The sequence below is a fragment of the Sapajus apella genome, unplaced genomic scaffold, assembly GCF_009761245.1.
Source record: "Sapajus apella isolate SASKATOON/1434 unplaced genomic scaffold, GSC_monkey_1.0 scaffold152, whole genome shotgun sequence".
NCBI lineage: Eukaryota > Metazoa > Chordata > Mammalia > Primates > Cebidae > Sapajus > Sapajus apella.
In genome coordinates this window covers 1127968-1150603 of record NW_022437092.1, presented here as the reverse complement: position 1 = coordinate 1150603, position 22636 = coordinate 1127968, and the positions used below count along the sequence as shown (strand labels likewise).

Genomic DNA, 22636 nt, shown 5'->3' with positions numbered 1-22636 from the left:
AGGAAGGAAGAGAAGGAGGGAGGGAGGGAGGGAAGGAATCTTTTTTCTGAGTAGATCCAACCATGAGCTTAAAATATCAGTTATCCATGCTATAAACAGACGTCCTGTCATTCAAGCTTTGTTGTTCCATTTCTAGAGCACAGGCAGAGTAGATTTAGCATAATTCTTAAGCCTCCAGGACCTTTGGAATGGTAAATGAGCATTGGTTTCAACTTAAAGTCGCCAGGAGCACTAGCCTCTAACGAGAGGGTCAGACTGTCCTTTGAAGCTTTGAAGCCAGGCATTGACTTCTCCTCTCTAGCTATGAAAGTCCTAGATGGCATCTTCTTCCAATAGGGCATTTTGTCTACATGTAAAAATGTGTTGTTTCGTGTAGCCAACTTCATTCATAATCTCAGCTAGATCTTCTGGATAACTGACTGCAGCTTCTCCGTCAGTAAGACGGCACTTTACCTTGCCCCTTTATATTATGGGGATGGCTTCTTTCCTTAAACCTCAAGAACCAAGATCTGTAGCTTCAGATTTTTCTTCTGCAGCTTCCCCACCTCTCTCAGTCTTCACAGAATTAGAGATAGGGCCTTGGTCTGGATTAGGCTTTGGCTTAAGGGAACGTTGTGGCTGGTTTGATCTCTCCAGACCACTAAAACTACGTCCATGTCAGCAGTAAGCCAGTCTCACTTTTTTTTATCATTCATGTGTTTGCTGGAGCAGCCCTTTAAGTTTCCTTCAGAAACGTTTTCTTTGCATTCTCAGCCTGGGTAACTTTAGCTCAAGAGGCTTAGCTTGTGGGCTTTTTTTTTTTTTTTTTAAGACAGGGTCTCACTCTCTTGCCCAGGCTACAGTGCAGTGGTGTGATCACCGCTCACTGCAGCCTCAACTTCCTGTGACCAAGTGATCCTCCCACCTCAGCCTCCTCCTAAGTAGCTGGGACCACAGGTGTGTACCACCACACTCAGCTCCTTTTTAAATTTTCTGTAGAGATGGGGTCTCCCTGTTTTGCCCAGGCTGGTCTCAAACTCGTAGGCTCAAGTGATCCTCTCACCTCGGCCTCCCAAAGTGCTGGGACTACAGGCATGAGCCACCATCCCTGGCCCTGTCTCACCTTTTGACATGCCTTCCTCACTGTGTTTAATCATTTCTAGCTTTTAATTTAAAGTGAGAGGCACGTGACTCTTCCTTTCCCTTGAACACTTAAAGGCCATTGTAGGGTTATACACTGACCGAATTTCAATATTGTTATGTCTCAGGGAATAAGAAGGCCCCAGGAAAGGAGGAGAGGTGAGGGGATGGCCAGCTGGCAGATCAGTCAGAACACACACAGCATTTATCGGTCAAGTTTGCCATCTTATATAGGTGTGGTTCGTGGCACCCCTAATTACGGTAGTTAAAGATCACTGATCACAGATCACCATAAAAAATGTGATAACTGTAAAAGTTTGAAATGCCACAAGAGTTACCAAAATGTGACGCAGAGACACAGAGTGAAAACACGCTGTTGGGGAAAAATGGCCCTGATAGACTTGCTTGACGCGGGGTCGCCCCACATCTTCCATTTGCTAGAAACACAATCTCTGCAAGTTGCAACAAAGCAAGGCACAATACAATGAAGTCTGCCTCGCTGGGTTTGGTGGCTCACATCCATAATCCCAGCACATTGGGAGGCCAAGACAAGAGGATCCCTTGAGCCCAGCCAGGAGTTCAGGGCCAGCCTGGGCGACATACGGAGACCCCATCTCCAAAACAAAACAAAGCCCGTTTGTATTTATTGGGTTTACTCTCAGTCTCTCCCGCAGAGAGATGGGGCTGGCTTGTTATTAGTGTTAAGTGAATGTTCCTCAAGTGGAAAAATAAGGTCTTAGCCAGTGCCTGCCCTTTGCTGTGCACACCCCGATCCAGCTCAGCAGAAAACAAGATACAGCAAGAGAATACTGATCTATAAGTCAGATTTTGAGGAACCCAAATTAGTATCAGAAAACTGGTAGGAGAAGGGAAAAATAAATCGAATTAAAAGTTGAATGGACCATGTGCAGTAGCTCATACCTAGAAATCCAGCATTTTGGGAGGCCGAGGTGAGAGGATCACTTGAGGCCAGGAGTTCAAGACCAGCCTGGGCAACATAGCAAAATCCCATCTCTGCAAAAAAAAAAAAATTTAAGTTTTCTGAGTGTGGTGTTGTACACCTTTAGTCCCAGCTACTTAGGAGGCGGAAGTGGGAGGATCACTTGAGCCCAGGAGGTTGAGGCTGCTGTCAGCTTTTATTGCACCACTGCACTCAAACCTGGGTGACAGAGTAAGTCCCTGTCTCTAAAAAATAAATAATAAATTCGTTTTTTGTAACGTTGTATGTCATGGCCCCTGCCTACTCTGGATTCATGGCTTATTGCTTGACCCTCACCATCCAAATCCCAGTGGTGACACCATGTCATTTCTTGAATTTTCCAAGCCTCTTTCAGTCCCAATTTCTCTGTCATGACTGCTCTCTCAGCCTGGAAAGTTCTCTCCTCACTGGCCAGATTTCTCCTCCTCATCTATGGGAATTTGGCTTGAAGTAGGGGGTATCCCCAGTCCCTGAACTAGTTAACATGACCTACTGTGTGCCCCTCAAAGCCATTGCCTTCCTAGCTGAGAAGGCGTCACACCTGCAACAGGTTCATTCATTGTGTGCATGTTTTTCTTAAATACTTCTCTTCTGCATGAGCTCCATGGGGCAGGAATAGTCTCATGTGTCACTCTACCCAGCACATAGGATGTGCTCAGATGCGCACTTGTGGATGGTGGAAAAATAGGTCAGCTCAACCTAATATGCCCATCTTTCCTTTAGGAGTAATCTTGAGGGAAAAAAAAGTTGGGAATATGCTTTGTGTTAGTTTAGGATGACCCAGAAGAGACCCTGAAACAAGAATTTAGGGCAATCCTCGTGCAAGTAGTTCATCTGAGAGGGGACCCCAGAAAGGGTTGGAGAGGGAGAAGGAGGTGGGGCAAGGAAGGGTGAGTTGTCCCGTGGGCACCTGAACTCAGTCCGGCTGGAAGCCCATGTGGAACTCACATCTTAAATAATCCAGAATGTGGGGGGGAGCCGGGGTATTGATCCACAGACTCCCAGAAATCTTTGTTGAGGGCTGCTCCTTAAGGGCATTCATTCCCTGGAGCTGCCCCAGCTTTGGAGAAAGCCCTGAGGCAAGATGTCCAGATACCAGTTGGCCAAAGACTGAAATGTTAAGACCCAAGCCCCTGGATAAAACTGAAAAATCAAACCAAGTGTGGTGGTTCCTGCCTATAATCCCAGCTACTCAGTAGGCTAAAGCAGGAGGATTGCTGGAGTCCAGGAGTTCAAGGCTACAGTGAGCTATGATTGCACCACTGCATTCCAGCCTGGGCATCAGAGCAAGACCCCATGTCTAAAATAAAAAATAAACTGAAAAATCCCCAAGTTATTTGCTGTGGTCGACCTTCCATTAACCACAGAGCCCTCCGGTACTCCGCATTTCTTGTCCATGATATGAAGCTCTGATGACAATCTCTTTTATTGTGTTGTGCCCTGACCACACACTATACATCACTTAGCGCTGAAATGGACATGTTCAGGAAACAGGGCCAGGAGGGACCCTGCGTTTCAACAGCAGAGGCCTCACAATGGGGTCTTGCCAGGAGGGTTTCTACAGAAGCCCCATCCCACCTACTGTTACCATCCTTACTAACTTGCATTTACAAAAGGGACTCTTTGTGACCAGAGGCTTGGGGTCTGTGGCTGCCTTCTAGCTAGCTGATGCCGCTAGTCCACACGGGCAGGATCACACTCATTTTCTTTCTTTCTTTCTTTTTTTTTTTTTTTTTTTTTCCTGTGGTGGAGTCTCGCTCTGTTGACCAGGCTGGAGTGCAGTGGCGTAATCTCGGCTCACTGCAACCTCCGCCTGCTGGGTTCAAGCAAGTCTACTGTGTCAGCCACCCGAGTAGCTGGGACTACAGGCGCCCGCCACCATGCCCAGCTAATTTTTGTATTTTCAGTAGAGACGGGGTTTCACCATGTCAGCCAGGTTGGTCTCGAACTCCTGAATTTGTGATCCACCCGCCTTGGCCTCCCAAAGTGCTGGGATTACAGGCGTGAGCCACTGCGCCTGGTCCATTTTTTTGTTTTATACACCTGTGTGCCTAGCACCGTGCTGACCACTTTATCAGCTTACTGAAATCCTCACAACCCTTGGAGGTATTGATACTATTGTTATCCAGATTATACAGAAAGGGGAAACTGAGGCACAGTGCAGGGAAGTCACTTGCCCGAGGCCACCCAACTGGAAAGTGAGAGTTGGGATTTGAACCCATGCAGGCTGGGCTCTTAACACTGAACTACTTTCCTTCCATTTGTTAAAGAGCCACAAACCAGTCAGGGTGCAGTGGTTCACACCTGTAATCCCAGCACTCTGGGAGGCCAACGGGGGGGTGGATCACCTGAGGTCAGGAGTTCAAGACCAGCCTGGCCAACATGGTGAAACCCCATCTCTACCAAAATACAAAAAAAGTAGCCAGGCATGATGGCAGTGCCTGGTAATGCCAACTACTCAGGAGGCTGAGGCAGGAGAATCCTTTGAACCCAGGAGGTAGGGGTTGCAGTGAGTTGAGATCATACCATTCCACTCCAGCTTGGGCAACACAGCGAGACTCTTTCTCAAATAAATTGATAAAATAGGCCAGGCATAGTGACTCACGGCTGTAATCCCAACACTTTGGGAGGCTGAGGAGGGCGGATCACCTGAGGTCAGGAGTTCAAGACCAACCTGGCCAACATGGTGAAACCCCCATCTCTACTAAAAACACAAAAATTAGCCGGGCATCATGGCGCATGCCTGTAATCCCAGCTACTCGGGAGGCAGAAAATTGCTTGAACCTGAGAGATGGAGGTTACAGTGAGCCGAGATCATGCCACTGCACTCCAGCCTGGGCGACAGAGCGAGACTCCATCTCAGAAAAAATAAAAATAAAGAGCCACAAACCCCGAAAGGTCTGCCATTCCCCCAGGGCCCCAAGCCACCCCACAATCCATTGTCATTGTAGCTTGTGAAATGTACTGAATGTCACCCCAATCATAAGCCATGGGGGGCGGCTTCCATTTCTCTCATTGCAACATTTGGGGAGTGTGAACCATCTGGGGGAGTCTTCATAAGTCACCTTTTATCCCTTGAGGCAGGTACTGTTATGACCATTTTACAGGTGACAAAACTGAGGCCAGTGGTGTCAAGTCCCCAGCCTGTGGCCACTCAGTCAATACAGGATGGCTCGGAATCCCAAGCACCCCTGCCCTGCTGTCTGACCCCCGAAGCCCACCCTCTGTTCTCCATTGTGGCTTCTTTCTTTCAGCATCTTGGCGACAGTTGGGACAGAGTTTGACCTGCGGACGCTGAGGGCAGTTCGAGTGCTGCGGCCGCTCAAGCTGGTGTCTGGAATCCCAAGTGCGTGAGTTTCCGACCCTGACAAGGGCTTTGCTCAGGGGCCCTGGGAACCCTCAGTTTCCCCTATGCACAACATCTCGGGAGGCCACCGCCCCACCAGCCTATATGAGGGCAGTCTCCTCTTTGGGATTCCCTATGGGGCCCCCTAGGAACATGGCTGCAGCTCCCCATGAGCTCCTGAAAGCAAGCTAGGAGCCACACCCATTTATTGAGCACCTACTGTCTATCAGGAGCCATGCTAAGCACCACACGTGATCTCATTCAGTACTCACAGCCCTATGAAGTCGATAGGACTCATGTCTCTATTTTATAGACGGGGAAACTGAGGCTCAGAGTGGCTGAAAAATTGGAGCAGGGTTTTGTGGCTGAGAAGTGGCAGAACTAGGAGTGAGCAAGTGTGATTCCACGCCTGGGCGGTAACACTGGTGGCAGTGACCGTTCCCATTTGCCGAGTGCCTGCTGTGTACAGGGCACTGCAGAGAGGACTTTACATGCATTACCTTATGTCATCCTCACAGTCACCCAGTGAACACCCATTTTTCAGATGAGAAGGTTGAGGCTCAAGGAGGTTAAATCACTGACCTGAATTCTTGCAGGTGGACAGTAATGAGCTCTAAAATTCATACTCATTCCTTGCCACTTTCTCATTCTGCATGGATGCATCTACTCCCCCTTTGGGGTGGCCGCCATATGCAGGGTCAAGATTAAGTAAAGGTTCAGCCAAAAAACTGTGAAAAGCAAAAATGAAACAGGGCTGTCCTTTTCTATCTTCTTGTCTTGGTTAATAATAATGGTTTAGTCAGGCGTGGTGGCTCATGCCTGTAATACCAGCACTTTGGGAGGATCACTTGAGGCCATAAGTTCAAGATCAGCCTGGGCAACATCGTGAGACCCCATATCTACAAAAAAAATTTTTTTTTAGAAATTAGCCAGCTTGGCTGGGCACAATGGTTCATACTTGGAATCCCAGCACTTTGTGAGACAGAAGCGGGCAGATAGCTTGAGCTCAGGAGTTAACCAGCATGGAGAACATGGCAAAACCCCGTCTAAAAAAAAAAAAAAAAAAAAAAAAATTAGCAGGCATGGTGGTGCACACCGAAGGCCCAGCTACTTAGGAGCCTGAGGCAGGAGGATCACTGAGCCCAGGAGGTCACGGTTGCATTGAGCTGTGATCGCATCACTGCACTCCAGCCTGGGCGTCACAGTGAGACCTGTCTTAAAATGAGACCAAAAAAAAGTTAAAAAGTTACAAAGCACTTATTATGTGCCAGGCATTATTCTAAGTATTTCAATTCTTTTTTTTTTTTTTTTTTTTTTTTTTTTGAGACGGAGTTTCGCTCTTGTTACTCAGGCTGGAGTGCAATGGCGCGATCTCGGCTCACCGCAACCTCCGCCTCTTGGGTTCAGGCAATTCTGCCGCCTCAGCCTCCTGAGTAGCTGGGACTACAGGCACGCGCCACCATGCCCAGCTAATGTTTTGTATTTTTAGTAGAGACGGGGTTTCACCATGTTGACCAGGATGGTCTCGATCTCTTGACCTCGTGATCCACCCGCCTCGGCCTCCCAAAGTGCTGGGATTACAGGCTTGAGCCACCGCGCCCGGCCGAGTATTTCAATTCTTTAAAGCCATTTATCTTCCCAGCAAGCCTGTGAAGTAGTCTCTGTTATTAACGCCATTTTACAATTTATTGGCTTCCTTCTTCAGGTTCATTGCTACCCAAGTTTAAAGAGTAGGATTTCCCGCCGGTCGAGGTGGCTCATGCCTGTAATCCCAGCACTTTGGGAGGCCGAGGAGGGCAGATTACAAGGTCAGGAGTTCAAAACCAGCCTTGCCAACATGGTGAAACACCATCTCTACCAAAAATATAAAAATTAGCTGGGCATGGTGGCACGTGCCTGTAGTCCCAGCTACTCAGGAGGCTGAGGCAGGAGGATCGCTTGAACCTGGGAGACGAAGGTTGCAGTGAGCTGCGCTCCAGCCTGGGAAACAGAGTAAGACTCCGTCTCAGGGAAAAAAAAAAAAAAAAAAAATTTCCCAGAGGATCACCAGCAGGGCCGTTTTGTAGAAAGAAGACACTTCTATCCAAGGTCTCTGTGAGATCCCAGTAGATGCCCGTGTCATATTAAATTAAGAGCCATCCCAAATCTAATAGTAAAAAGAGCCAGGTGCAGTGGCTCACACCTGTAATCCCAGCACTTTGGGAGGCCAAGGTGGGACCATTGCTTGAGGCCAGGAGTTCAAGACCAGCCTGGGCAACAAAGTGAGACCCTGTCTCTAAAAAGAAATACGAAAACTAGCCAGGCATGGTGGTGTGCACCAGTAGCCTCAGCTACAGGAGGGAGACTGAGGTGGGAGGATCGCTTGAGCCTGTGAGTTTGAAGCTGCAGTGAGCTGTGATGGTGCCACTGCACTCAGCCTGGGCAACAAAGTGAGACCCTGTCTACCTCCCAAAAATATATATATATATATACACACAGTAGTGACAAGAGTCTCTGTTTAATGACCACATATGACACACCAGGCACATCACTGTGTATGAACTCTCTCATTTAATCCTGTGCGGGAGATACTGTTCCAGCATCTATTTACAAATGGAGAAGCTGAGGCTTGGAATGGAGACCTGACTTGCTCAAAGTCATCTCACTAGTAATCGGATGACTAGGTCATTCCCTTGAAGCAGAGACTTAGGGTGGGTGTTCAGACGCACCTGCTTTATTGGGGGATGGCTCTCAGGAGAGACAGCACAAGGTCAGCAGGGTGGACAGGGGAATGGATGGAGCAGGGTCAGCAGGGTGGTCAGGGGAGTAGATGGAGCAGGGAGGTCAGCAGTGTGGACAGGGGATGGATGGAGCAGAGAGGTCAGCAGGGCGGACAGGGGAGTGGATGGAGCAGGGAGGTCAGCAGGGCGGACAGGGGAATGGATGGAGCAGGGAGGTCAGCAGGGTGGACAGGGGAGTGGATGGAGCAGGGAGGTCAGCAGGGCGGACAGGGGAGTGGATGGAGCAGGGTTGCAGCTTCAGCTGGAGTGTGTGTGGCACCGGAGTTGTCCTTCCATGTGCAGCAAGGATGCTGGCCTCTCACTTCTCTGGTCAGCTACTGGGGATGGGAGGTAGAGACACAGTCGCTCCCTGGTGATGTCACTTTTGATCACCAAGGGCAGCTCTACTGAGAAGAGGGGCAGCTGGGAGGCATGAGCAACCAGCATCCATGGCAGCTGGAGGCGGGTACACCAGAGAGAAAATGGGATCTTGGCTGGACACCGAGAGAGTCCAGCACCACACTGCCCACATTCCATTTCTAAGGCCTTGGAGTGGCACGGACCCTCGAGCTGTCCTGACAGTTTCCCTCTCTTACTGTGGCCACCACCCATCAGGAGCCATGGGATGTTCCTCCAATCAAGAAGCAAAGCCCCAAGCTGTCTGTTTGAACCTTCGTTTTGACCGTAGATGTTCCTAGTAGATAGCACAGTGCTTACAAACACAGGATGTTGATATCATTCAGACCTGAGTTAAAAGCTTCAAGAAAAAAAAAAAAAAAGGTAGTGGAGCCAGGCTTGGTGGTATGTGCCTGTAATCCCACCTACTCGGGAGGCTGAGGCAGGAGGCTCATTTGTGCCCAGGAGGTCGAGGCTGCAGTGAGCCATGATCATGCCACTGTACTCCAACCTGGGTGACAGAGCAAGCCCATCTCAAAAAAAAAAAGAAAGAAAAAAGCCAATGATGGGCATAGAAATACTAAGGGTCTTCCTCTGACACCCAGGCTGGAGTGCCATGTGTAATCACAGCTCAGTGCAGCCTCTGCCTCCCCAGGCTCAAGCAGTCCTCCCATCTCAGCATCCCAAATAGCTGGGACTCCAGGCACAGATCACCATGCCCAGCTAATTATTTTCACATATTTTGTAGAGATGGAGTTTCGCCTTGCTGCTCAGGCTGGTCTCAAACTCCTGGGCTCAAGTGATCCACCCATCTCAGCCTCCCAAAGTGCCAGTATTACAGGTGTGAGCCACCACACCTGGCCAGCTGTCATTATGATGAACATTCTTGGAGTCTTACAACAGTGAAATTTTTAGTGTAGGATGCGAATTTCAGTATTATCAACTTAACCGCTTCCTCTCCCAAAAGGATTTGAAGCCCAGAGTCATTCAGCCACCATGAATGAACCATTTGTTAGATGAGAGGCTACTGGAGGCTGAACTTGGTAGGATAAGAGCTTCCATGGGGTCCCTGATTGACAGCAATCCCCCCGCATTCAGGTCTTCAGATGCCCACTTGGATGTGTCTTCCATCCCACTCTGTCCCTTTGGGGACTGTTCCCTCTCTTGATTCACTGCCATCTTTCCGAATTGGGTTGCTCTGAGCACAGAAAGCAACATCAACACGTGGGCAAACACAGGACTTCGTGTCAGATCGACAGGGTTCAAATCCTAGTTCTGCCATTTCTTTTTCTTTCTTTTTTTTTTTTTTTTTAAGATGGAATCTTGCTCTGTCACCCAGGCTGGAGTGCAATGGCACAATCTTGGCTCACTGCAACCTCTGCCTCCTGGGTTGAAGAGATTCTCCTGCCTCAGCCTCCCAAGTAGCCGGGATTACAGGCACCTACCACCATGCCCAGCTAATTTTTTGTATTTCTAGTAGAGATGGGGTTTCACCATGTTGGCCAGGCTGGTCTCGAATTCCTGACCTCAGGTAATCCACCCTCCTCAGCTTCCCAAAGTGCTGGGATTATAGGCATGAGCTACCACACCTGGCTAATTTTTTGTATTTCTAGTAGAGATGGGGTTTCACCATGTTGGCCAGGCTGGTCTCAAACTCCTGGCCTCTGGTGATCCGCCCTCCTCAGCCTCCCAAAGTGCTGGGATAACAGGCATGAGCCACCACGCCTGGCCTCTTCTGCCATTTCTCATACACTTGGATGAATCATAGCGTCTCTCTCAGCCTTGATTCCCACGTCTGTAAAATGGGAGTGACTTTTCACATATGGCCGCCTCAGGGGTTTGTCAGTAGAAGCCAGTGAAATAACGTAGAGTCTGGTTCCTCAGGGCTGAAATTGGGACCACTGACTGCTTTCCTACTGGAAGCTGCAGCCAGCCTGTATGGCGCCCTTGTATGAATTAGGAAAAGAAGCCCCCTCTTGGCAGAAAAGAAAAAAAAATAAGAAAACGGCTCCCTCTTCTGGGTGCCAGTTGCCCAACACCCACGGCTCCAAAAGCAATACATTTCCACCCTTTTCTTGCCAAAAGATCATCAAATAGAACAGCATATGTTCCATAAAATACCTTTATTAAATACTTTAAAGTTGGCTGGACTCGGGGGCTCACGCCTGTAATCCCAACACTTTGGGAGGCAGAGGCGGGAGGCTCGCTTGAGGTCCAGAGTTCAAGACCAGCTTGGGCAATATAGTGAGACCCTGTGTCTATAAAATATGTATATATTTCTTGGAGACAGGGCCTTACTCTGCTGCTCAGGCTGGAGTGCCGTGACACAGTCATAGCTCACTCAGTCTCCTGGGCTCAAGCCATCCTCCTCCCTCAGTCCCTGGAGTAGCTAGGACTACACGCATGAACTCTCATGCCTGGCTAATTAAAATAAATAAATAAATACTTTATAGTTAAAAGTGCTTTTTAAAAAAAAAGAGAGAGAGAAAGAATTGGGGCCAGGCATGGTGGCTCACACCTATAATCCTAGCACTTTAGGAGGCTGAGGAGTTTGAGCGCTTGGAGGCCAGAGGTTTCAGACCAGCCATAGCAAGACCCCCATCTCTACAAAAAAGTTTTAAAACTTAGCCATGCGTGATGGTGCATGCCTGTAGTCCTAGCTACTCCAGGGACTGAGTCAGGAAGATCGCTCGAGCTCAGGAGATTGAGGCTGCAGTGAGCTATGATCGTGTCACTGTACTCCAGCCTGGGCAGCAGAGTAAGACCCTGTCTCAAAGGAAAAAAACCTAGGAAGGGCTGTTCTATGACAAGGACCAGGCTCACGTGGTGCTTCCTTCACCATTGCCCCATCCCCAGGCTCCTGCCTGCTTGAGGTTCCTCAGGGACACACCTGCTTTATTTGGGAGAGAGCTTGGCATCTTGGTGGCGGGGTTTGGGGGTGCTTGCTCATGGGCTTATGGGGCCTCTCTCTGTGTCCTCCCAGGTTTACAAGTCGTCCTGAAGTCGATCATGAAGGCGATGATCCCTTTGCTGCAGATCGGCCTCCTCCTATTTTTTGCAATCCTTATTTTTGCAATCATAGGGTTAGAATTTTATATGGGAAAATTTCATACCACCTGCTTTGAAGAGGGGACAGGTAGGTCCACAGAGCACGATGTGTTTTTCCAGTTTTCTCCTTCAGGGACAAGCTCTGGGGAGGGTTGTGCAGAGGCCTGCGTCTTTCTCCTGGTAGCTGTAGGACCATCTCCTTCAGAGAGCACTGCAGGAGAGGCAGCGGGTGAAATAGCCTCTGAGATCTTAGCTGTGGGTTGGGGTTCCACAGAAGGTAACCCAGCAGAGAAAGAGTTTATCCGGGAACAATCTCAGGAAGGACCATTGGGAGAATGAGGAAGTGAGACAGAAAAAGGAAGGGGTCTGTTAAAAGGTGTGTTATCAAGCAGGTTATCACCGCAACTGGGATTGGACCCTTCTGGGCAGCTCTGGGAGACAGCAGAGAACATACACCTAGCTGGGCGTGGTGGTCACGCCTGTAATCCCAGCACTTTGAGAGGCTGAGGTGGGTGGATCACGAGGTCAGGAGTTCAAGACCAGCCTGGACAGCATGGTGAAACCCTGTCTCTACTAAAAATACAAAAATTAGTCAGGTGTGGTGGCACATGCCTGTAATCCCAGCTACTCGGGAGACTGAGGCAGGAGAATCCCTTGAACCCAGGAGGTGGAGGTTGCAGTGAGCTGAGATTGCCCCATTGCACTCCAGCCTGGATGACAGTGAGACTCCAGCTCAAAAAAAGATTTTAAAGAGGCTGGGTGTGGTGGCTCATGCCTGTAATCCCAACACTTTGGGAAGCTGAGGTGGGTGGATCACCTGAGGTCAGGAGTTTGAGAGCAGCCTGACCAACATAAACCCCATCTCTACTAAAAATACAAAAATTAGCCAGGTGTGGCAGCGCATGCCTGTAATCCCAGGTACTTGCGAGGCTGAGGCAGGAGAATCGCTTAAACCCAGGAGACAGAGGCTGCGGTGAGCCAAGATCACACCATTGCACTCCAGCCTGGGCAAAAAGAGCGAAACTCCATCTCAAATTAAAAAAAAAAAGAAAGAAATTAAAAAAGGAGCACACACCTCAGAACTGTCCCAGCCAAGAGGCAAGGGAGCTGGGGTATTTATACACTGGCTTCTTTCTGGCAGACCTCAGCCAGTCCTGACTTTTAAAGCAAGCAAGAAGTGGGAGAATTTGGCCAGGAAAGGGTTATTGCCTAAGTGCACTGTGAGTGTTACCTTGTAGAAGATGAGAGTACCTGTTGAGTCCTCCTGGTCTCTGCCAGTCCCCAGGATGTGCCAGGTACTCCAATTGGGAGTCCTGGCACCAACCAGTCAGAACCCAGCACTCAGCAGCATCCTGCCCCTCCCTGACTGTGCCCACATTAACCCTTCAGTGTCTGGGTCTGGTGGGTAAGATCTGGGGGTGGGGTGAGCAGGGGGAAAACCCAGGCAGGCCAGAGACACACTCCTGGGACTGAGTTCTGAACCAGCAGTGTGGAAGCAGTGCGTCCACCGTGGTCCACACTCAGGGACCAAGTCGCCCTTGGACACATTTTCAGTTAAATCTTTGCCTGTCCAAACTGTAGCCGCTTGCTCTCTAAAGCCCCGAAATGAAATGGAATCAAGTAGGAAGGGATGCCTTCGGTATTTCAGCATTTGGACCCCTGGCTGTCTGCAGGCAGACTGATGGCAACGCTGGTTCTGAGGATCTGGGGCACGGGAGCTGTGCGTTGAGGGAGTGGATAGACTGAATTAAGAAGCCCGGAGGAGGACCCGGGTGGGCAGAGAAAGAGGTTTCAGGCCTCTTACTTGGGAAAGGCAGCCACAGAAGATTCTGTCCGGGAGTGGATTTCCACTCACTCTCCCCACCCAGTGACCCCCAAGTGGATCCTCAGAGGCACCCCCAGGCCCTCCTTCCCCACTCCTCCCCAGGGGGAGGGAAACCCATTGGGAAGGTTTATTTGCAGTGGCTGGAGGTTTTGCTTTAGTCTGTGTTGTGGTTTTTCCTCTTTTTCTCTCGCTCCTCCTGTCTCCTTTTCTCCTGGGCTTGTGAAGTTTGCTCAATATGGAATGTCCTAATTATTTCTTTCCCCGATGAAGAAGGTGTTAATTGAGGCAGAGCTATTTCTGCTTCTGGCCTCGTCACCCAGGCGGAAATTCGAGAGAGAGACAGAGAGAGAGAGAGAGAGAGAGAGAGAGAGAGAGAGAGAGAGAGAACGCAAGCACGCACAAGCAGGGTCCCTTGGAAAAATCAGCCGTGAGCAGAGAAACCAGGACTCCTGGATCCTAGGTTTTTGTGAGGTTTTATTTTATTTTTTCTACCCAAGACTACCTAAAGGAGAAGAAGCCATGGGGTTGGCTTAGGTCCGAGTGGGCTTTTGAGGGGACAGAAGTGGGCGGTGCCACCAGAGGGGAGGAAGCCTCGATTTAGGAGAAAAACTGAAAAGCTAGCTCACGATTAAAAATATAAGACGTGTGAGTAAGAGACAGATATATACAGACACCCAGGCAGCGGGTTAATTTTAAAATGTATTTATAACCAAATTCCTCAGACACTCTGGACGGTTGTTTTTCTAGAAGCAGTGCTCAGAGTGTTTCGTGTCGGTGGTTGGGGGGTTGAGGGGGATTGCAGCGCTGCTAAAGATAGACCGTTTTCGGTAGCGTTCCTCCGCGTCGGGAGCCCAGTTCCTGTGCGCCCAGCACCGTGCCAATCGCTCAGAAGGAAGCAAAGATGAAGTGGAAGGCTTCCTGCTTTCTAAGAGCTTCTAAAATAGAGGAAACAAGACCCCTCATTTGCAGCCATTTTTAACAGTGAAGGCTAATGTGTGATGATACCCACGCCCCCCTAAATAGGGAAATTCAGTAGCTATTGTATGCCTGAAAGGGGCCGGGTGTGGTGGCTCACACCTGTAATCCCAGCCCTTTGAGAGGCCCAGGTGGGAGGATCCGTTGAGGCTAGGAGTTCAAGACCAGCCTGGGCAACATAGCAAGACCCTGTCTCTACTAAAATAAAAATTAGTAAATTAGCCAGGAGTGGGGGTACATACCTGTAGTCCTGGCTACTCAGGAGGCTGAGGAAGAAGGATCTCTTGAGCCCAGGAGCTGGAGGCAGCAAGGTTGCAGTGAGCTGTGGTCATGCCTGCACTCCAGCCTGGGTGACAAAGTGAGACACTGAAAAAAAAGGAAGGGAGGAAGGGAGGGAGGGAGGGAGGGAGAAAGAAAGAGAAGAAGGGAGGGAGGGAAGAAGGAAGGAAGAGAGGGAGGGAGAGAGGGAGGGAGGAAGGAAGGGAGGGAGGGACAGAGGGAAGGAAGGGAGGGAGGGAGGAAGGAAGAGAGGGAGGAAGAGAAGGAGGGAGGGAGGAAGAGAGGGAGGGAGAGAGGGAGGAAGGAAGGGAGGGAGGGAGAGAGGGAGGGAGGAAGGAAGAGGGAGGAAGAGAAGGAGGGAGGGAGGGAGGGAGGGAGGAAGAGAGGGAGGGAGAGAGGGAGGGAGGGAAGGAGGGAAGGAAAGAAAAGGAGGGAGGGAAGAAGGGAGGGAGGGAGAGGCTGAGGCTGGGGCTGGTTAACTGGGCTACACGAGAGGCTACAGGGCGGTTGGGAATTGAGCCAGACTTGGACCTGGGGTGGAGACAGGGAAGATGACAGGCAGAGGTGCTGTCCCCAACAGTAGTTGTCATTTGTTATAGGAGCCCATGGATTTATGTAGCTCTCTGCTCTGAGCCTTATGTTTAGAAGATTTTTGCCTTCCAACCTGTATTTATTCGATAGCAGTTCGTGTACCAGGTCCAGCACAAGTGAGGAAGGTGTTTCCCACCACTCCAGTTCATGGCGAGGCTAGACTTGGAGTTTGTATTCAGCCAGAGCTTGAAAGGCCGAAATTCATTCACTCAGCACTGGGCTGTTTCCCTCTGCTGCGTGCACAGTCAGGGGAGCAGAGAATCGGCGCTGCGAAGTCTGTAGCACATACATCGAGAGACATTTTTGTTGAGTAGGAAGCTTGAGTTTACACACACTCAGCTGTTTGTTTTCTTGTCCAACAAGGCCACAGTCGTCTTTGAAAACCTTCAGAAGCATCACTCACAAAATAAGGTCCTCTCAGACCCGCTGTGCTGGTAAAGTGAGGACGCTCCCAGGACGTGAGCTTCCCTGCCTCCGCACCCCGTCAGCACCTTAGGAAGGGGCAGGGAGGCAGGACTGACCTTTAGCGTGCAGCCCGACTGCCACCTCCCAGGAAGCTGCCTTTGGTTTCCAGCCCAAGGGGTGTCTGTTGGCATGTTTCTCTCTCCTTGTGGCATTTTCACAGTCTGCCTCCTGCTATTTGGGGAGAAAGCTCAGCTCCTGTTCCTTACCCTTAGGCAAGGGTAGGAACTGTGTGTACTGGTGTCCCTCACCCCCTGAACAGCTCTCTGAGCCCAGTACATCCCAAGAAGAAGAAAAAGAAAAATCAGCAAGCCTTACAGGACAATAACACAGCGCACTTGACAAATCCGTCCTAATGGATGTCGGAAGAATTGCTGCCCTTACCAGCTGCACTATGCACGTAGCACATTTACTAAAACTGACTATATTATGGACCGTAAAGTTTGTCTCAACAGAGTTCACAAAGCTGAAAAAATACAAAACATGTTCTCTGGCCACAATGCAGTAAAGCTGGAAATCAGTAACAAAAAGAGGACTCTGAAAGTGTTTGCAGATTAAGAGACACACATCTCATTTATGGATGAAATAATGCGAAGTCTGAGCTTCTCTTTAAAAATATTCCAGGCTGGGTGCAGTGGCTCATGCCTGTAATCCCAGCACTTTGGGAGGTCGAGGTGGGCAGATTACCTGAGGTCAGGAGTTCGAGACCAGCCTGGCCAACATGGTGAAACGCTGTCTCTACTAAAAATACAAAAATTAGCCAGGTGTGTTGGTGGGCGCCTGTAATCTTAGCTACTCAGGAAGCTGAGGCAGGAGAATCTCTTGAACTGGGGAGTCGGAGGTTGCAGTGAGCTGAGATTGCACCATTACACTCGAGCCTGGGTGACAGAATGAGACTTTGCCTCAAAAAAAAAAAAAAAAGAAAAAAAAAATAGTTTGGTGGCAAGGCAAAGCATTTGGAGGAGATGTAGATGAAACAAGATTGGCTGGAAGTAAGTAGACAAGTGTCTAAATTGGTGATAGGGACATGGTGAATCATTATACGATTCTATACCTCTGTCTCTCTCTGTCTCCCCCCGCCTCCCCCTCCCTCCCCCCTCCTCCCACTCCTTCTCTTCCTCTCTCTCCCTCTCTTCCTCTGTTTTCATATATATATACCTAACAAGTTATTTTAAAAAGAAATACATCTAAGTTACCCATAGGTCAAAGAAGAAATAATGGTGGAAAGATGACTTGAACAATAAAGATAATGCATGACAAGATTTATGAGATGCAGGTAAAGCCACACTTAAAGGCAATTTATAGCCTTAAAGTCAGTTAATCCATCCATCTCAAAGGTTTGGGAAAAGAATAGCAAAAAAAGAAAGAAAGAAAAGAAAACTCATGGAAAACAGAAAGAGAAACGGAGTAAAGCTTAGAGAAGAAATTAATCAATAGAAAACAATTAATAGACCCTCAAAGCCAAACATAGATTTCTTTGAAGGCTGATCCAACAGCATCGTAGAGTCACTGGTCCCTATACCTCAGAGCTGGTGTTCCCTGCTCCTTCCTCTGACTTTTCCCCCCTTCTCTTTCATAGATGACATTCAGGGTGAGTCTCCGGCTCCATGTGGGACAGAAGAACCCGCCCGCACCTGCCCCAATGGGACCAAATGTCAGCCCTACTGGGAAGGGCCCAACAACGGGATCACTCAGTTCGACAACATTCTGTTCGCAGTGCTGACAGTTTTCCAGTGCATAACCATGGAAGGATGGACTGATCTCCTCTACAATGTAAGTGATGCTGGGGCGGCGTGTGTGGACAGTCGGAGTTTTGGGGAGGTGGCCTCCTGGGACCAGTGAGACCCCAAGGCTGCAGTGGAGGGACGCTGACCTTGGAAGGGCAGCCCAGGGACAACACAGCCCCAGTGAAGCTGTCCCGAGGCCCAGGCTTTTGAAGATGACAGGGACTCATAAGCAGAACCCTTAACTCTAGGGCCTGGAAGTCTGGAGGGCCCCCAGATGTGACGTCATTTTTCATCATGCAAGTGTCTAGATATAATTTTAGATGTTTTAATATGGAAAGGTTATGTGATCCAAAAATCAACGTAGATAAAAAATAGAGTAGGCCGGGCATGGTGGCTCATGCCTGTAATCCAAGCACTTTGGAGGCCAAGGCGGGCGGATCACCTGAGGTCGGGAGTTCAAGACCAGCCTGACCAACATGGTGAAACCCCGTCTTTAAAATAAAAAGAAAAAAAGAAAAAAAAAGATAGAGTAATATCTTGGACATAGGCAAGGGGGCCCTGCCCTGAGGCTCACCCGGCCCTCCTCCAGCCGTGCCACTCCCATGGGATGAGAAGTTCCTGGAGCCAAGGGGACGTGTCTACCAAGAGCTTGTGCCCCACTTTCTAGACCATGTTTTGAGTCACCGGGATCCCGGAATTCCCTGCCCAAGCCCAGATTCCATGAACTTGCATGAGATTCCCATGTGGGTCTGTTCGTAACCCAGGGACATCTGAGGGTCGGCTGTTGGCACAGATGTGGCTGGAGCTTGGACGTACAAGCTAGAGTGCCCACACACGTGTATGGAGGCCCTCTGGCAAGACAGAGCTGTAACTAGGAAGAGAAGGAGACAGGGCTGGCTCTCCCTACACCTTGACCCAATGCAGATATCTGGTTTCTAAATTCCACCCTGACCTTCCAGAGTGTAAAGGAACATATGTTTGTGAAGTGAAAGAATAAAAGGATGTTTTATTTATTTTTTATTTTTGAGACGGAGTCTTGCTCTGTCACCCAGGCTGGAGAGCAGTGGCACAATCTCGGCTCAACCACTCGGCAACCTCCACCCACTGGGTTCAAGCGATTCTCCTGTCTCAGCCTCCTGAGTAGCTGGGACTACAGGCATGTACCACCATGAGACTACAGGCATGTACCACCATGACCGGCTAATTTTTGTATTTTTAGTAGAGACGGGGTTGCACCATGTTGGCCAGGCTGGTCTCGAACTCCTGACCTTGTGATCCACCCGCCTCGGCCTCCCAAAGTGCTGGGATTACAGGCGTGAGCCACCGCGCCCGGCAAGCATGCTTTATTTAGTTACCTTTTAAATATTTCCCCATAGTATGCAGTCTCTTTTTGTACTCTTGCCCTAGATCTTAAAAATGTTAGGGATGTTTCTGGAAAGATGTGTATCTCCACCTGCCCCACTTCCATTCTATTTCCTGTCCCCCCAATATCCAACCCCTTTAGTTCCTCAGCATATCCTTCCAATGTTTGTTTATGCAATTATAATTATAAGTATAATTAAATTGACATCCTCCTCCTCTTTCTTACCCCAAGGAGTAGCAGTCTACACATGCTGTTTAATTCTGTGATTCTTTTTTCTCATAACCACACATTGTAGAGACCTTTCTGTTGCAAAACATGGACAGTCTCTTCACGGGTGCACACCAGTACGCCCAGCTAATTTTTGTATTTTTTGGTAGAGACACGGTTTTTCATGCTGCCAGGCTGCTCCGGAAATCCCAGGCTCAGGCGATCCACCCGCCTCCACCTCCCAAAGTGCTGGGATTACAGGTGTGAGCCATCGGGCCTGGCCGTCTTTATTCTTTTGTGTGGCTGCGTGGTGTTCTGTTGTGTAACTGTGGGTTGGAGGGTGTCCATTCCCAGAAGTGGGATTGCAGGGTCAGAGACTAAATGTGTTTATAATTTGAGTTTTGGGGGAGGTTTTTTTGTTTTGTTTTTTTTTAGAGACAGGGTCTCCCTCTGTCACCCAGGCTGGAGTGCAGTGGTGCAATCATAGCTCACTGCAGCCTTGAACTCCTGGGCTCAGGTGATCCTCCCACCTCAGCCTCCTTAGTAGCTGGGACCACAGGCGCATACGACCATGCCTAGCTAATTTTTTAATTTTTATAGAGATGGGTTCTCACTATGTTGCCCAAGCTGATCTCAGACTCCTGGCCTCAAGCAGTTCTCCTGCCTCAGCCTTCCCAAAGTGCTAGGATTATAGGTGTGAGCCACCACACTCAGCCTATGTGCGTTTATAATTTGGATAGATATCTAGGTGTGCAAGTTTTGAACCATCCCTCCCCCATCCTCACCACAGTACACCTTCCCTCACCTGCTATGCAGGTGAGCAGTCCCCAAGCAGGTCACCCATTAGCAGCTGGAGTGGGGCAGAGCCAAGGATTCAGGATCAAATGCAAGATGCCACAAATGTAGTGACCCCATAGAACCCCCTGGGGCCACCACTCCACACACACAGCTCTGTTGACTCCTGGAGGTCTCCTCTTTGTCTGCCCTAAGGGCTGAAATTACCATTTAAGTTTAGGCCAGGGGTTCACCTGCCCAGGGAGCAATACCTGGCTTCCTCCTGTACATAGAGAAGCTGAACTTTCCTTTTGGTCCTAGTGTATATTCCCTAACAACCTACTTATGCCTAGTGTTCCATTATTGGCATGTTCCAATAATGGAACGCTAGGCTTGTGGGAGTTATTTATATCCTGCTGCTCAAGGTCATCGCCAAGGTCTGATTTTTCACACACAAAAAAATTTGCACTCCAGCCTGGGCAACAGAGTGAGACTCTGTCTTAAAAAAAAAAAAAAAAAAAAACTTATCCTGGCCCAGGGTGATCTCCATGTAAACCAGATTCCCTAGCCTGAATGGTGTTCCTTTTAGAAACATGCATGAATTTTTCATCATAACAACTCCAGCAGTGCCTGAGGATGTGGAGTGAGGTGTGGGGGTCTTACTTTATTCCCCACCCTGGCCCTGCTATTAACCACTAACTCAGAATAGCCTTCTAGCACTTTCCACACATTCACATCCCACCTTTGTCCCTTGGGTAGCAGCCTATGCAATGATTTGGTCCTAATGTGAACCTAGAGTACAGCTTCTCACCTGGGGATGATTTCTGCCCCCAGGGGACACTCTGCAGTGTCTGCAGACATTTTTGGTTGTCAAAACTGAGTGGGAAGGAGGATGCTATTGGCATCAAGTGGGTGAAGCCAGAGGTGATGCTCAACATTCTAGAATGCACAGCAACCCCCACCCCCGCCCCACCATAGAGAATGATCCAGGCCCATATGTCAGCAGGGCTTCTGTCTGGAAACCCTGGCCAGAAGACGGAGGTTCCTTGAGGACAGGGGTGCCTTACACTGCAGCCACCTGTCACTCTCTGCCTCTCTCTGGGGCTGCTGTGACCACTTGGCCTGCATGAACAACCCCTAGGAGCAGCCCCCAGCCAGTGCCTGGAGAAGTCAGTGGATCAATACCCCAGCTCCCTCCCCATCAGGTGTTTTGCTCTGCCCTGTGTCTCCCCAGTGGGATCAGGCTCTGGTCGCCCACAGGGTTAACCTGGTCACTTATACACTCTCCACTTGCCACCTTCCCTTCCTGTCCAGTGTTTCCTGGGATGAACTAGATTCATTTCCTGGGGCTGCTCTCATGAAGCACCACAGACTGGGTTGCTTAAAACAATAGGAATTTATGGTCTGCCAGTTCTGGAAGCCAGAAATTCAACCTCAAGATGTCAGCAGAGCTGACAACACGGCCCTCTGGCTCTGAGGGAGGACCCTTCTTTGCCTCTTGCTGGCTTCTGCTGGTTTCCCACAATCTTTAGGATTCCTTGGTTTCCAGAATCTTCATTCTCCACTCGAGTCTTCTGTCATCAGATAGCATCTTCCCAGGCCAGGCACGGTGGCTCTCACCTGTAATCCCAGCGCTTTTGGAGGCCGAGGCAGGTGGATCACTTGAGGTCAGGAGTGTGAGACCAGCCCGACCAACATGGTGAAACCCCATCTCTCTATTAAAAATACAAAAATTAGTCAGGCGTAGTGGGCGGGCTCCTGTAATCCCAGCTACTTGGGAAGCTGAGGCAGGAGAATCACTTAAACCTGGGAGGTGGAGGTTGCGGTGAGCCAAGCTCATGCCACTGCCCTCTAACCTGGGAGACAGAATGATACTCCTTCCCCCCCAAAAAAACCAAAATAGCATCCTCCCTTCATGCATCTGTGTCTCTTCTCTTCTCAGAAGGACATCAGTTAATATTGGATCAGAACCTTCCTACCCCACTCCAACCTAATTTTAACTAATTACGTCTGCAATTAATTACCCTATTTCCAAATCAAGTCACAGTCTGAGGTACCCGGGGTTAGGACTTAAACTTTCTTGTGTGCAAAGCAGGAGGACACAATTCCGTTTATAACACCTCCTAAATAAACTACTTGCACGTGAACTCTTGTCTGAGGCTTCCCAAAGTAAGATAACCCCTCTCTCCACCCCAGAACAACCAGCAGCTCTGCCAGCACCAGGGTGCAGGGGCTGAGGTGCCCATCTTTGACTTTCTGCTGAGGAGGACACAGCTGCTCCGTTGAGGCACTGTTGGGCTCTGCCCTGGTGCCCAGCCATCTCCCTTGGGCTAGCCCTGCCAAGGGCTACAACCTGGGAGGTGGAGGTTGCAGTGAGCCAAGATCATGCCACTGCACTCCACTCTGGGTGACAGAGCGAGACTCCTTCTCATAGGAAAAAAAAAAAAATTAGCATCCTCCCTTCGTGTGTCTGTGTCTCTTCTGCTCTTCTTAGAACGATATCAGTTGTCCTTAGAAAGACATCAGTTGCCCAGGTGTGTCCTAGAAGTCGCCTCACTGATGGGCCATAGGCAAGCAGGGTGTCTGGGATCTTTATCCTCCATGACTGGTGCTGGGGCCAAAGCCAGTGGGTGTGGCCTTGCCAGCCAACTCCCTTTGCCCAGCTCCGAACGAGCTAGTAGATGAAATCCACAGAGTCCAGACACAGTCGCTCCAAGTGTTTCAGAATCCACGGACACAGATGCGCCACAGGGGCTGCCCACCTGGCTAGACAGCCCTTTGTAAGT

At 49.5% G+C, this 22636-nt stretch overlaps 1 protein-coding gene across 1 annotated transcript in view; it reads left to right on the top strand.

Moving 5' to 3' along the window:
• Window positions 1-22636, top strand: part of CACNA1A (calcium voltage-gated channel subunit alpha1 A) — a 421027-nt gene that overhangs the window by 242665 nt on the left and 155726 nt on the right. Inside the window, exons 6-8 of the mRNA XM_032265882.1 lie at window positions 5353-5444; window positions 11583-11735; window positions 17359-17552. Of these exons, the coding sequence (XP_032121773.1) occupies window positions 5353-5444; window positions 11583-11735; window positions 17359-17552 (439 nt within the window). The remainder of the gene's footprint in view (window positions 1-5352; window positions 5445-11582; window positions 11736-17358; window positions 17553-22636) is intronic.